The sequence below is a fragment of the Radiomyces spectabilis genome (genome assembly GCF_025331425.1).
Source record: "Radiomyces spectabilis strain NRRL 2753 chromosome Unknown BYT42scaffold_10, whole genome shotgun sequence".
NCBI classification, from domain to species: domain Eukaryota; kingdom Fungi; phylum Mucoromycota; class Mucoromycetes; order Mucorales; family Radiomycetaceae; genus Radiomyces; species Radiomyces spectabilis.
In genome coordinates, this window is record NW_026251935.1 from 1,500,773 (window position 1) to 1,515,697 (window position 14,925).

General features: G+C 42.7%; 4 protein-coding genes across 4 annotated transcripts; 2 read left to right on the forward strand and 2 right to left on the reverse strand.

Annotated features, from left to right (window-relative positions):
* Positions 1–276: 276 nt before the first annotated feature.
* Positions 277–2,930, forward strand: BYT42DRAFT_62795 (gamma-tubulin complex component protein). Its single transcript, XM_051572419.1, has 5 exons — positions 277–388; positions 446–820; positions 885–1,090; positions 1,153–1,919; positions 1,982–2,930. Exons 2-5 carry the CDS (start codon positions 461–463, stop codon positions 2,785–2,787), a joined length of 2,139 nt encoding a protein of 712 aa, XP_051421353.1. The 5' UTR covers positions 277–388; positions 446–460; the 3' UTR covers positions 2,788–2,930.
* Positions 2,893–3,721, reverse strand: BYT42DRAFT_62757 (uncharacterized protein). Its single transcript, XM_051572415.1, has 4 exons — positions 3,625–3,721; positions 3,500–3,572; positions 3,141–3,374; positions 2,893–3,070 (listed from the first exon to the last, which is right to left on the reverse strand). Exons 2-4 carry the CDS (start codon positions 3,516–3,518, stop codon positions 2,931–2,933), a joined length of 393 nt encoding a protein of 130 aa, XP_051421354.1. The 5' UTR covers positions 3,519–3,572; positions 3,625–3,721; the 3' UTR covers positions 2,893–2,930.
* A 5,802-nt stretch (positions 3,722–9,523) lies between these two features.
* Positions 9,524–11,249, forward strand: BYT42DRAFT_548194 (uncharacterized protein; the record flags this gene model as incomplete). The annotated part of the gene is made up of 8 exons (XM_051565998.1): positions 9,524–9,613; positions 9,638–9,657; positions 9,826–9,888; positions 9,932–10,054; positions 10,321–10,430; positions 10,681–10,914; positions 10,985–11,091; positions 11,217–11,249. 8 exons carry the CDS (start codon positions 9,524–9,526, stop codon positions 11,247–11,249), a joined length of 780 nt encoding a protein of 259 aa, XP_051421355.1.
* Positions 11,250–12,352: 1,103 nt separating this feature from the next.
* Positions 12,353–14,525, reverse strand: BYT42DRAFT_579687 (FAD-linked oxidoreductase-like protein). The gene is made up of 3 exons (XM_051569424.1): positions 13,240–14,525; positions 13,051–13,172; positions 12,353–12,978 (listed from the first exon to the last, which is right to left on the reverse strand). The coding sequence occupies exons 1-3, from the start codon at positions 14,510–14,512 to the stop codon at positions 12,460–12,462; spliced, it is 1,914 nt and encodes a 637-aa protein (XP_051421356.1). The 5' UTR covers positions 14,513–14,525; the 3' UTR covers positions 12,353–12,459.
* Between the last annotated feature and the right edge of the window lie 400 nt (positions 14,526–14,925).

Here is a 14,925-nt window from a genome sequence, read left to right on the forward strand (position 1 = left end):
TGAGTAACAGCCTACAGCCATGCAATGTCGGACTTGTGTATTGACCGTGGATTTTGCTTAAAAGTGTCATCGACAAGTTACTGTTATTCGCCACCCGAATGAAAAATATCGATAACCTCGTCGATACATGCAAGGGCAACCCCATGTAAGTATTTGGCATATCGATCTTCTGACCCAATGCTCACTTTGAAAAAGCCGGTATGGACAAACCGGTGTAGCTTTCGCGTGTGCCCTGGAGGATCTCCTCACCTGCATTCGACAATCCATCGTACAGCTTTTCCATAATTGCGATCGCCTTTCCATTCTTGGGATATACCATTACATACATCATCAGGCTGATGTTCTTGAGAGACTAGCTCTTATTTGCAAGTTTGGAAGCTGCTATAATGTAGGGTTATTACTTACATGTGCTATTATTCACTTAATAACCAACTGACCGCTATAGGTCGACGTTCCATCGATGACTATGGATGTAGACATGCATGGCTTTGAACTTCCATTTGGGATGAGTTTATTATCCCTCCTGTACGACGAGATTCAAACCTTCGACTTTGACAGCTCTGGTTCATCCTCCTTCTACAAGGAAATTTGCCTCGCTCTCTTATGTCACACCAGCGTACCGTTCTTCAGAATGCTCAACCAGTGGTTGGGCCTCGAACATCACCAAGCCGGAGATAGATTACTTAGTGGCCTTGAGTACTCGCCACTCATTGATCCTTTCGAGGAATTTTTCATCGAAGATACCATACATCCTTTTGCTGGCGCATTATCATCCGCCCCTTCTATACCACGTCATATGGAATATATCGGACATTATCAGGTGTGTAAGAGGATATGGCTGAATTACAATGTTTATACTATGGTCTAACATTTTGATTTTCCAGATACGAAAAGGAAACTGCTTACCCCGATTCGTTAATAAAGAGCAAGCCTTTGCTATCTTGGGGGCTGGAAATTCTCTACGACTCCTACAGCAGTGCCAGAAGGATCATCCGTTACTTAATGCCCATTACTTGCAAGAGACAGGCTCATCAAACTCAATTGATGATCTTCGATTATCGTGGATACTTACCGACGGTGAAGCTACCAGGTATACTAATTTTTTGACTCTGAATTTTTTCGTCTTGAATTATATGCTGACAATTGGATTAGCCACCTAAGGAAGTTGTATGGTTTTTACGAGATTCTGCGCCATTATTCGCGTGACCGATTGCGTGTCGATGAATTGCCATTGCACATGGATGTTTGCAGTGTCGACAGCCGAGACGAACAGATTTCAGACCACTTGTCGATAGGCAGCCGATCGACAGACGAGAGGAGCATGGAGATTAACGAGACAATGCACCTCCCCTCTCTCTCCCCACTACCGCAAGAGGAGTTCTGCAGCGAATTTTCAAGGACTTTGGAAAAAATCATGAAATACCATACGATGTCGCGAAAAGACTCGGCGGATAATATAATCGATTATGCCATTCCGATGTTGGATACGATTATCGAGCAGAGCCTACATCAGCCTCTGCAAATATGGTGCCCGCTTTTGAATAATTCTGCGATGAGCCTCTTGCTGAATCAATTCGGCCTTGAGGACCATTTATCGCTGCTCAAGCGATATTTTCTTTTCGGCGATGACCTATTCGTCGCTGGCTTATGCAACGTGTTACTACCGACTGGCTCGGACGACGACAACGTGGAAACCGGTTTTCCCATTTCTCGCCAGGATACTTGGCCACCCAAATTAACTCAACTAAATACGTCTCTACGTGCTGTCATTCTGGACGCTGTATCGCAGATCCCTGAAATTGAAAGAAGACGAATATGTTCTTCGGTGCAATCAGAGCGTCCGACACTCGACATTGAAGACATTTTAACATTTTCAATACGAGAAAAAAATGGCGTAAATGGATGGATGAATCCCTATGGTAAATCATGTGCCAGTGGCTCTAGAGAATTGACGACTCATTAATCTCTACAGATATCGAAGCTCTTGATTTCTTGTGTCTGTCGTATGAAGCAAATTATCCACTCAACGTCGTTATTACTGAACAAGTTCTGGAAAAGTACAACCGGGTTTTTTCATTTTTACTACGTATTACAAAAGTTACTACTGCCACAAAACGATTATACGAAATGTTCCGTGGACGGCGATGGTATCAACCTGCTACAGGTCAAGCCTTACACCGCTTCCGATTTGGCATGGAGCAGTTTATTACGTCATTGTGCGAGTACATTTTTCAAATAGCTATTCAGGCTACGTGGTCAACATTTATGCAACGCCTCGACAAGATGAAAGCCTTCAACAACGACCAAGATTCTACGGCATCGTTGGACTTTTTCTACATGATGGATCCAATCACGCTCAGTATATATCACGACTATATCCTTGATCGGATACTTTTCCAATGCTTCCTCAAACGTAGCCAGCAGTCAATCCTGCATGTTCTAAATTCAGTATTCAAGGACATATTATCGTTCTCAGTGGCTGTGGAAGAATATCACCGAACAAACTCTACGGGACCTAAAGCGCAAGAGCAAGAGCAGAAAATGATGCAACGATGCGAAACTATTTTCGACAGCTTTATGAAGCATGCCAAGACCTTTGTGAAGATATTGCAGTTGTTGGATGATAAGGGTATCGGCCGATTGGGCAATATGATGTACTCGATGAATAACAGCAAGCAAGGTATCTTTGGCGACATTCACGAGCAAGCAGAAGCCAAGGCAGGCATCGGGGGATTCGTAAAAGAATTATTGACACGCCTGAACTTCAATGGTGTCTATGAGCTGTGATCCCGTATTTTTGGTGACAAGCAAGCTTTCTGGGATCTATCTTGGTATTCTTTCGGTCAAGGCCATTCTAATGATCTCCTATATCCCCATTCGATAATTCTTACATAATCATCCTCCTCCGCAAATGGCAAAATCTCCCTCATTTATATCGTTGGGAACTCTCTCAATCCACATACTTCGATGAGAGCTAAACCATTGACAAGATTTTGAATGGCCTTATTGCGGATTTCTCGACTTGTTCGCGGGTACGACATTTGGTAGACGTTTTGCAGCACATAGACACCTTTATCGACCAAAGAGAGAGTGTACATATGGTAGTTTAGGCCCTTGGATTAGATGATCGGAATGTATACCTTGGCGATTTCGCGTTGTAGCATCATTGGTGCATGAACGGAACTCGTTCAAATGGCACTTGGCGGCCAACACAGCCTTAGTCTTGTCGTAATGGTACATTGATTCATTGATAGCAGTGAACTTTGCGAACTCGCCTTTTCCCGAGGTCAAAAGTTGAAGTGTTACCAGCAACCAGCCAAAGATGCCTGAAATTGAACTACTCTGCCTTGCCGCTCTGCGCGATCGCGCCGTCCCTATTAGTAGACATATTTTAGTAAATACTTATCTCCATTCGTATCAGAAACTTTACCAATGAATAAATATATCGTTTTCTCTCGACAAAAAACACCTCAAATAGATTTCCCCAGAATGTAACTACCAGTGATTGCACAGGGCATAAATTCAAGTATCTGTCCGAAAGCTTGAATAAGCTGTAAGCTTGTCGGTCGAGTCTACAGAGTAAAAGTTAGAATAGTTCATTTATCATTGTCTTATCACACCTACATTTGACTATAGATTCTTTTATGGCTTTTCCATCGGCATCTGTAGGATTGTGATTTTGAACGGCTTCGTAACGTTTCTTGCAGAGGCTAGATCTTTGAGCTTTGCAATTACTGAGAAGAAGTATGGGCAGCCGTTGTACTAAAATTACCTTGTGGAACTATTTGGTCAATACCGAGATGTTAAGATCTTTGATGTCTTCACTCTGCTTTGATTTGTAACGTATAACGGAAGAACAAATGGTTTGGAACAGGGCTACCCAGCAAGGCGATTTGATTCGGGAAGATAATTAGTGATATCGATGTGCCGTTTGGCACATACTGCAAGTCACGATTAGCCAAATAGAAACGGTTGCATAATAGATAGCACCGTCACTTACAGCGCGAAATAAGGATATATGCTTTTAGGACTTCTGATTTCGATTTGGTTTGCCAGGCGAAATAGCCTACTTCCCTGCGACATTGTTGTTGTCTTTCCGCATGACCTATGACCAATTTGTACGCTATATTAATATATAATTCAGAGCTTTTGCTCCATCTGCTTACCTTAGCGGTTTTTGTGTGTTTCCTTCTTGTGGCCTTTGTTGACCGTCCCTTTTTAAAAATCGACTGTCGTTATAATTTGATAATTTGAGTCAAAGGGAAAGGACACTGGTCCAAGCCCAAACGCATACTTGCTTGCTGATTTCCTGCCAAGCATAATTCAAAGGAAACGCGTCAGTAAGTGTTACATAAGCAGTAGCAAGTACACTTTACCTTTCTGAAAGACTGCAGCTCATTCTTCATTTCAGCAATCACAAGATTCCTGCCACTTGAGATATCGAGGACTCATTCTCTGAGGGAGAAAGCGACATGGCGGGTGAATGGAAGAGACGTTGCAAGCCGACCCTTATCATAGGCGGGTGGGGGTGGCACAGAGGCTGTTCGCGGCGGTGATGTATTCGATAGGAAGACCAAGCAAGCTGTCAGTTGTGATATCAAATAGAAAATGGAACCTTTTTTTTTGACAAGATTTCTCATTTTTCCCTTGTTCAGTTGTCAAGTGAGGACACTCTCATGTCAGATGCATTTTCGGGTGTCACAAAATGCGCCATGTTACACTATCGCCGCGAGGATATGTTACACGGAAAGCTCTGAGACCAACAATTTTCGATGGGCTTTCTTTTGCAGACATGTGAATACCTCATATTCCAAACTTCCATTCATCAAGTTTAACGTCAGTTGGTTGTCCTAAAATGGAGGGTGGGACGATCTCTCACCCCCAAAAACGCCTGCTTTTTATTATGAGTGCTCCATTTCTATTTTATGATAGGGCAATAGTTCGACGGCTAAATCAGAGAATCGATTCTCGAAAGATCGTGAGACGTCAGTGTGTAACACACTAGAGCGACATGTAAATAAATGTTTTGCTAGCCATGATTGCAGTATAGCGAGTTGATAGTCTTATAAAAAAATCCAGCTCATGCATTAAATGTGCCTCGCAAATGAAGAAAAGAAGAACAACCGCAAAGTAACGCTACTAATGCCTATCCAAGCGATTTGTTTAGCTGCAGTTTGGGCTATCCAATAGGAAATCACAAGAGATCTGCCACGACGTCGAGTTAGGATACCGAAAGACGTAACCAAAGAGGTTAGGCTTTCAAATTGCTTTGACCTGTAAGTCAAAGTTTAAAAGTCTAAACGTTGTATTTGTCGCTTTTAAGCTTCCAACGGTGTAACTCAACCAGAAACTTGCCCAAATAACCAAGCATTAAATAATACTCTCATACTCACATCAAATGAGTAACAACGTTGACGAAAAACGAAAGTTAAAAAGGAATCAGCGTACACACGAAAGAAAATTAATGGCCAGATACAGTCAGTATGTAATTATGTAACCAAATGGCAGAGCGACAGAGCAAGCCCATCGTACAAACATAGCAGTCATCAGATTAGCGACTAATGCCGGAAAATCTATCAAACTTCAGGCCACTGATTCCCTGCAATGCTAACACCGTTCTGTGACAACAATTCGAAGCGTTCAATCTGAACTGATTTATCCATAAGGCTAGTTCTTGCGCCTACAAGTTGCTCTACATTGGCAGCCGCAACCCCCCCCCCTGTAGGTACTTCCATATCATCACATACACCTGGGGACGATCAACGAAGGCATAGAATAAGCGGACGACGCGTCTAGGACATATTATGATGAACCCCCCATCAGTCAACGAGTTGACATTTAGGCGTGCGGTGGTACTTACCCTACAACAATATCCAGCTTAAGCCACATGCAGTGTGAGAAGAACCAGCCCACCGTAAACACACAGAGGTCATCAACTAGCGACTTATGCCTGAAATGTTCAGGCCACTGATTCTACGCAATACCAGGATTGCGCATGCGATAATTGTTTGAAAGCCTTCCAATCTGACCCGATTTTCACGCAAGGCTAGTTCTTACGCCTACAAGGTGCTCTGCATTGGCAGCTGCAAAGTTCTTATAGGTGCTTTCAAAATTATCACACACACACACACACACATATATATATATATATATATATATATACATTTGAGAGGACGCGGAATAAACGGCCAATGCGTCTATACACCTAATAAACGAAAAAAAAAAGATCATTAGTTATCAGGTTAAACTGCCTGTCTGCTTTACTAATGCACTTATCTTTAACAGCATTCAAGCAGCGCCAGATGTAATGCGAGAAGAGCCAGCCCACCGTAAACACACAGAGGTCATCAACTAGCGACTTATGCCTGAAATGCCTACCAACTTCAGGCCACTGACTCTACGCAATACCAGGATTGCGCATGCGATAATTGTTTGAAAGCCTTCAATCTGACCCGATTTTCACGCAAGGCTAGTTCTTACGCCTACAAGGTGCTCTGCATTGGTAGCTGCAAAGTTCTTATAGGTGCTTTCAAAATTATCACACACACACACACACATATATATATATATACATTTGAGAGGACGTGGAATAAACGGCCATTGCATCTATACACCCAAAGAAAAAAAAAAGATCATTAGTTATCAGGTTAAATTGCCTGTCTGCTTTACTAATGCACTTATCTTTAACAGCATTCAAGCAGCGCCAGATGTAATGCGAGAAGAGCCAGCCCACCGTAAACACACAGAGGTCATCAACTAGCGACTTATGCCTGAAATGTCTACCAACTTCAGGCCACTGACTCTACGCAAATACCAGGATTGCGCATGCGATAATTGTTTGAAAGCCTTCAATCTGACCCGATTTTCACGCAAGGCTAGTTCTTACGCCTACAAGGTGCTCTGCATTGGTAGCTGCAAAGTTCTTATAGGTGCTTTCAAAATTATCTCACACACACACATATATATATATATATATATATATACATTTGAGAGGACGTGGAATAAACGGCTATTGCATCTATACACCCAATAAAAAAAAAGATCATTAGATATCAGGTTAAACTGCCTGTCTGCTTTACTAATGCACTTATCTTTAACAGCATTCAAGCAATGCCAGATGTAATGCGAGAAGAGCCAGCCCACCGTAAACACACAGAGGTCATCAACTAGCGACTTATGCCTGAAACGTCTACCAACTTCAGGCCACTGACTCTACGCAAATACCAGGATTGCGCATGCGATAATTGTTTGAAAGCCTTCAATCTGACCCGATTTTCACGCAAGGCTAGTTCTTACGCCTACAAGGTGCTCTGCATTGGTAGCTGCAAAGTTCTTACAGGTGCTTTCAAAATTGTCACACACGCACACACACATATATATACATTTGAGAGGACGTGGAATAAACGGCCATTGCACCTATACACCCAATAAAAGAAAAAAAAAGATCATTAGTTATCAGGTTAAACTGCCTGTCTGCTTACTAATGCACTTATCTTTAACAGCATTCAAGCAATGCCAGATGTAATGCGAGAAGAGCCAGCCCACCGTAAACACACAGAGGTCATCAACTAGCGACTTATGCCTGAAATGTCTACCAACTTCAGGCCACTGACTCTACGCAAATACCAGGATTGCGCATGCGATAATTGTTTGAAAGCCTTCAATCTGACCCGATTTTCACGCAAGGCTAGTTCTTACGCCTACAAGGTGCTCTGCATTGGTAGCTGCAAAGTTCTTACAGGTGCTTTCAAAATTATCACACACACACACACACATATATATACATTTGAGAGGACGTGGAATAAACGGCCATTGCATCTATACACCCAATAAAAGAAAAAAAAAAGATCATTAGTTATCAGGTTAAACTGCCTGTCTGCTTTACTAATGCACTTATCTTTAACAGCATTCAAGCAGCGCCAGATGTAATGCGAGAAGAGCCAGCCCACCGTAAACACACAGAGGTCATCAACTAGCGACTTATGCCTGAAACGTCTACCAACTTCAGGCCACTGACTCTACGCAATACCAGGATTGCGCATGCGATAATTGTTTGAAAGCCTTCAATCTGACCCGATTTTCACGCAAGGCTAGTTCTTACGCCTACAAGGTGCTCTGCATTGGCAGCTGCAAAGTTCTTATAGGTGCTTTCAAAATTATCTCACGCACACACACAGTTTGGATAGGGAGTAGGAAAAACGCGGCCTCATAATTGCACGCCCTATATTTCAACGGAGACACTTATTCGAGTGTACGTCATCAAAATTTCTAATTGGAGAATGCAACACGAAATTTGCCCAATCAAGAAAGTATGTGGCCACAAGCATAAATCAGCTGAAGCCTACAAGCTGCCGCTGTAAGCTTACTTCTTGAAAGCATTCAAAATTTCCGTCGTTAGAGTTGGGAAGGAAGCCCTTATTCTGTGATATTCAACTAAGATTGTGCTCCACATCAGATGGCCCCCGTTGCAGCACCAATATCTCTCAAGGTTGCGTGGCTGGTATTTGCTGTGAGGGTCCCAAAGGGGAGGAGAGGGGGGACGGAGGAAAGTTTAGGCCCTCATTTTGCAAGAAATACATAATTTAAAATGGAGCGTTTGGTTCTCCAAAGGGGCAACTGCATCTTACCAGCCCGTTTTCGTTCAAGATAGGATAAAAGACGCCGTCTTTACTGAACAAGACTGCATTTATGTTCTTTCCATCTGCTCAGATGATAGTCAGTAAACCCGTTTTGACAGCTGTGGTATATGCACTACTTGTCGTACTATCTTGACTGGGGTTCCCAAACAGGAAAGATCGGGATTTAGACGTGTTTCCATTTGAGTGAGCTTCTCCATTAGAACGCCGATTGAGCTTCTTCATCCGTAACTTGGATCTATCGCCGAGATAAATTCATACGGGTAACGCTGTCAGATCACAGTATATGGATGCTTCCTAATAAACCTTATAATCGAGGACTGCTCACTGATAATTATTAATTCCGACTCAAGACTAAAGTATAAATAAGCAGATCACATTAATCGAAATAAAGATATCCAACAGCATCAAAGGGTTCTCATTGTCTCTTTTGTTCTAATTCTCTAATATATCACAACAGCACTATCAATTAGTCTACCTTCAAGGACTCCCATCATTCCTTGGCTCTTTCTGCATCGATTTGGGTCGCTTTCGCTTTGGCCTTCTCTCCGCCTTATCGAACCGACGTGTTTCAAAGCCAAGCGAAACCCACATATAATTTGCTTATACTCTGAGTGAACCTCCACTTAAATATATAGATCAATCTTCCTTACAAACTGTTAAATCCTATGTGGAATGGATACAGTCTAAATCCAAGTCAACATCAAGTACCAAATTAAGAATATCTTCATACCTTAATTCAGCATATTCTGGACCAATTGAGCCGTTTTGGAAAATACTACCTCTTCATATAACGCAGGACAGCCTCCGTGTCGTTCACTTCGTATGAATGGCGAAAGGATCTATAAGGTTGAAGGATTGGCGTTTTTTGTTGTATTAACGCGACCATGTGTTCCAAAGCGGCCTTCCTTCTTGTTTCGACGGTAGGCAGAGGTTCGCTCCAATCCGTCTTCGTAACGGTTGAAAGCCTATGTCAGGTATGCATTACGTATCCGTAATAGATCAATATTGGGATCTGGAGGTACGAAACGCAGCGCGGGCTGCGTTTGATATTTGATTTACTACCATCGACAAATCATGTTAGCCAGTGTGCATGAATGTCAAGTTGGATCCTAATCTGATGTCTTCACAAGATATATCGACGCAGTGTCCTTTCCCTTTGACTCAAATTATCAAATTATAACGACAGTCGATTTTTAAAAAGGGACGGTCAACAAAGGCCACAAGAAGGAAACACACAAAAACCGCTAAGGTAAGCAGATGGAGCAAAAGCTCTGAATTATATATTAATATAGCGTACAAATTGGTCATAGGTCATGCGGAAAGACAACAACAATGTCGCAGGGAAGTAGGCTATTTCGCCTGGCAAACCAAATCGAAATCAGAAGTCCTAAAAGCATATATCCTTATTTCGCGCTGTAAGTGACGGTGCTATCTATTATGCAACCGTTTCTATTTGGCTAATCGTGACTTGCAGTATGTGCCAAACGGCACATCGATATCACTAATTATCTTCCCGAATCAAATCGCCTTGCTGGGTAGCCCTGTTCCAAACCATTTGTTCTTCCGTTATACGTTACAAATCAAAGCAGAGTGAAGACATCAAAGATCTTAACATCTCGGTATTGACCAAATAGTTCCACAAGGTAATTTTAGTACAACGGCTGCCCATACTTCTTCTCAGTAATTGCAAAGCTCAAAGATCTAGCCTCTGCAAGAAACGTTACGAAGCCGTTCAAAATCACAATCCTACAGATGCCGATGGAAAAGCCATAAAAGAATCTATAGTCAAATGTAGGTGTGATAAGACAATGATAAATGAACTATTCTAACTTTTACTCTGTAGACTCGACCGACAAGCTTACAGCTTATTCAAGCTTTCGGACAGATACTTGAATTTATGCCCTGTGCAATCACTGGTAGTTACATTCTGGGGAAATCTATTTGAGGTGTTTTTTGTCGAGAGAAAACGATATATTTATTCATTGGTAAAGTTTCTGATACGAATGGAGATAAGTATTTACTAAAATATGTCTACTAATAGGGACGGCGCGATCGCGCAGAGCGGCAAGGCAGAGTAGTTCAATTTCAGGCATCTTTGGCTGGTTGCTGGCAACACTTCAACTTTTGGCCTCGGGAAAAGGCGAGTTCGCAAAGTTCACTGCTATCAATGAATCAATGTACCATTACGACAAAACTAAGGCTGTGTTGGCCGCCAAGTGCCATTTGAACGAGTTCCGTTCATGGACCAATGATGCTACAACGCGAAATCGACAAGGTGTACATTCCGATCATCCAATTCATGGGCCTAAACTGCCATATGTACACTCTCTCTCTGGTCGATAAAGGTGTCTATGTGCTGCAAAACGCCTACCAGATGTCGTACCCGCGAACTAGTCGAGAGATCAGAAATAAGGCCATCCAAAGTCTTGGAGGTGGTTTAGCTCCTATTGAGGTAAGTAGATTGAAAGAGTTCCCCCACCTCAAATATACTTAAACTCTCCTCAAGACATTGTCAGGAACGCCGAGAATGCTCGTAATGAATATAGCAGATCAACCATGGATGTGATTTGTAAAAAGATCGATGAAGGAATGAAGGAAAAGAGATTGTAATTTAGACGAACGAATTACGTAAATTGTACCTTACAACGACGCCGAAGGCATCGGTGATATTTTAGACATCACATATATAGAAGCCCTGCATAGAACACATGGAAGAAACGAGCGGCAGCGTACATCTCGAAAACGCTAGCAATGAGCGCGGTGCTGCTCAAAACTATAACTACGATGATAGCACCATTTGCCAATAAAACAGGCATATGTTAAACAAATTTCTTCATAGGATGGTTGAAGCAACTGAAGTGAATGATATATTTTCAACTGTTCCAACATATATGAACTATGGCAATGCATACCCCCCGCCTTTTTAATCATAAATTAATCAGCTCGGAAGCCACTAGAGCCAATTCGCGAAATTCATAGGGATCATATGCTCTTCACAAACGACGTCAACGCAACCGACCCTTCAGGAATGGATCTTTTTAGGGTATATACAGTAACTGTTGAGTAAATTATAATAATTCATATGTGACAGGTCTGTGCGTAACTTTCCTAATTCTGACATCGTGACACCATGTCCATGGAACGTCATCGGACTTTAGGAGGAACCGTTGCAAGACCGTTACAGGCCATGACCGAGTAGGGAAAATCATTCCTGAATTGGCTGCAGTGCCCCATCCCCACGTTTCTAACTGCGGCTTTTAAAACATGCTTCATACAATAACCGAACAACGAACCATGGAATTTCGTTTCTCATGATGAGATTAAATTGATCGCAATATTGAATGAAAGATTGTTAAGAAACCCAAATCCAGGACCAGGGAAATCCTCGTATGTCTGCAATTAATCTCTTATTATTTCATTTGGTCTAATGAACGGTGGTGCTGCCAATAGTTGCTCGTAGGGTTCTCGAACGTCAATCGAAACAATATGAATAACGCTAAACTTGCCCGCGGAACGATGTGTCACATGGAATCGAAACAAACCGTTCGAAATTTCACGTTTCAAGCGGACAATGTCGGTAGCGATGCCAGTTTCAGAACAGTAACCCCGCAGACTAGTTGCCATGGACAAAACTTTGCCAGCAGATAGTATGACGCACCCCAAAACAGAGAATTGTAAAATGAGAATGATAAGTTTAATTATCGAATGCTATGCACAAAGTTGAATATAATTAATGTAGTGTCTATACCAAAAATAGAGAGAAATAGGGGAACAATAGGAAGCATCCGAATGTGATGATCCTGTATGGGTTGGCGGCAATTTACGCTGATTTAGCGGTGGTTCCGGAGGCAGAGATGCTTCCTTTTGCTGGAGAACGGAGAGAGCCAGCAAGACGATCCTTCACTTCCTCCCACATCAAACTTCTTTCCTTGCCAACACTTCCTAACACAGACGAGTTCTCCTGGGCACGACGCAACAAATAGGGTATCACTTCTTCAACGGTGCCGTAAGGAAGATATTTGTAGATGGAATAGTGGTTCTTGCCCAAAGTGTAGGATAACTGATCTTGCATACCGTACAATTGACCAAAGTGCACAACACCCGCGGTAGGTAAGATGTTACGGCGTTCCATTTCCTCGACTGTCATAATAACGGATTCACGGTTATGGCTGGCTACCATGAAGACAATGGGAGCGGTAGATGCGGACAAAGGCTTGCCGGATTTCTCTTGGAAGTCATGCAGTTCACCAAGCAAGTATCGCACACCATTATTGAAGCATGTATTGGTATCTTCATGAGAATCGTGAATAGGTGAGGGATAGTTGAACTCTATAGCACGCTATTGACAGAAAAGCAAGAGTCAATCAGTTTGTTCGTCAAAATTATCAAAACAGACTTGTCTGAAACTTACTTTGCGTTCAGAAACCATGTAAGCGCCACGAACCAGCTTGGCAGCAAAAGCAAAGTTTTCGCGCTTGGAGTATTCAACGTCCATTTGCAGTTTCTTGGAGGAGGCTTTAGTGTACATTTGATCTAGTGTACGGGTAGCATACATTAGTATAACAGCGTAATGGAAAAAAAACCAACAACATTAACTTACAGGTATTGAAAACGGTCACTGAGTGGTTTCCTTGAGCATCAAATTTGTTGTATTTGCGTTCGAAATGGATAGCGACATGATCAATGGCTTCTTGGAAATAGGATTGTTCGGCATCAATCATAATACCAACATTCAAATCATGAGCCAAACCACACACTTGATCCACTCTGTCCATCATTCGGTCGTAGGCTTCCATCTCCGAATTCGTCAACAACACATCATCCTCTGTTTTTTGATCCTGAGTCTTCCACCAAATGTCACGGTTGGGACCTTCCAAGCTGAACAATTTTCTGAAAGTGAGGTAATCCAAGTGTTGTGTCTTTTCTTTCAATTGTCCCAAAACGGCGGATCTCTGAGCTTCTTGATCTTGAGATTGGGCTGGAGGCAACGACTGCTGCAGGGCTCTCTCCAAGGTAGAGACAGAAATGAGTCCGTTTTCTTGATTATCGTAAAACAGCTTCTCGAGGGAAACAACAGCGTTGTTCAGGCGCAACAGCAACTCTGGTGGGGCAAAAGCGGTCACCTTGACGGCGGCAAAAGGCTTGGCAGCAGATAGCTTGGCTCCACTTTGAGCAGCGGTACGAATGCAATTCTTGGTCATACCCAAGAGGACATTAGCCCGTTGTTCCTCGCGCCAGTATTTGTGCTGATGAAGGCCGTCGTCCAGAGTAACATGCGAGTCATCGAGATGGAGATCAGCTTCCACGCTGAGATCCAGGATACAGTGGATACCAGATTTCGAGAGCTTATCCATGGTTTCCACGCATTCTTCAGGGTTTTCACCACCACAAAACTGTTCGAAAAAGGTATGCTTCACAAACCAAAGGACAGGCTGAAGCAGATGCACGGATTCGGCAAAATGGATAATGTGGGGAGCAGCTTCGACAAGCCATTGGAAAGTACACAATTTATAGACGCCAAGGGCTAACAAGAGTTCCTGGGTGGGTCGTCCGCTAATGGCGATGCGGCTTTCCTCATTCTTCAGGTCAGCAACAACAGTGGAAGGGGAAGAGGCACCGAAATCAGAAATATTAGCAGCTTCCGCTGCGACATGAGAACCTGTAAAACCAGGTTGGTATAATAAGTAACCCAAAGACACTGAGGTAAGGGCGACACTGGCAGAGATGGTTTTGAAGAGGCGTCGTGGCTTAGTGTTTGTTTTGATATTTTGTGCGGTTTGGGTGGAGAGAGAGCGTGCAATGGTGGTACCCAGTTGCCGTCGGTATAACGGACGAACTGTGTGGACCGCGGCGAAGGAAAGCGATCGATACATAAGTTTAAAGGTGTGAAAAAGCGAAAAAAGAAATTGAATCAAGGATTCTGTGGGGAAATGTTTTATATAAATTCTGAGGAGAAAAAAAATGTCCACTTTTCCGTGGCGTGGTCGGCGATCGTTCCAAGTTTTCTCCACAATCCCGGGGAGGGCCACCGCTGCCTGTGTTTGGATTTCGAGACGCGTCTTCCTAATAAGGCAGTTTTTTCCCACGTGTGGACCAATCGCTGCTTTTCTCTTGTGTGTGCTTTTAAGGTTTATTTTTTGACAGCTCTCGGTCCTCAAAATCCGTACCATGAATCAAAACTCAGCATATTTATTTATTTTTCTCACCATTATTTTGAGCAACCCACTTGGCCCTAAATATGACGATTTTCTAGAATCGATTTCCCTTGCACAAATGTTGATTTGTA

Coding starts and splice junctions, on each gene's coding strand:
- BYT42DRAFT_62795 (XM_051572419.1), top strand. CDS start 461: ATGACTATGGATGTAGACATGCATGGCTTTGAACTTCCATTTGGGATG. Junction 1,091..1,152: donor ACCGACGGTGAAGCTACCAG/GTATACTAATTT, acceptor CAATTGGATTAG/CCACCTAAGGAAGTTGTATG. Junction 1,920..1,981: donor TGGATGGATGAATCCCTATG/GTAAATCATGTG, acceptor CAGATATCGAAG/CTCTTGATTTCTTGTGTCTG.
- BYT42DRAFT_62757 (XM_051572415.1), bottom strand. Junction 3,071..3,140: donor TACAACGCGAAATCGCCAAG/GTATACATTCCG, acceptor TGGTCGATAAAG/GTGTCTATGTGCTGCAAAAC.
- BYT42DRAFT_579687 (XM_051569424.1), bottom strand. CDS start 14,512: ATGTATCGATCGCTTTCCTTCGCCGCGGTCCACACAGTTCGTCCGTTA. Junction 13,173..13,239: donor AGTGACCGTTTTCAATACCT/GTAAGTTAATGT, acceptor CCCGTACACTAG/ATCAAATGTACACTAAAGCC. Junction 12,979..13,050: donor ACATGGTTTCTGAACGCAAA/GTAAGTTTCAGA, acceptor TTCTGTCAATAG/CGTGCTATAGAGTTCAACTA.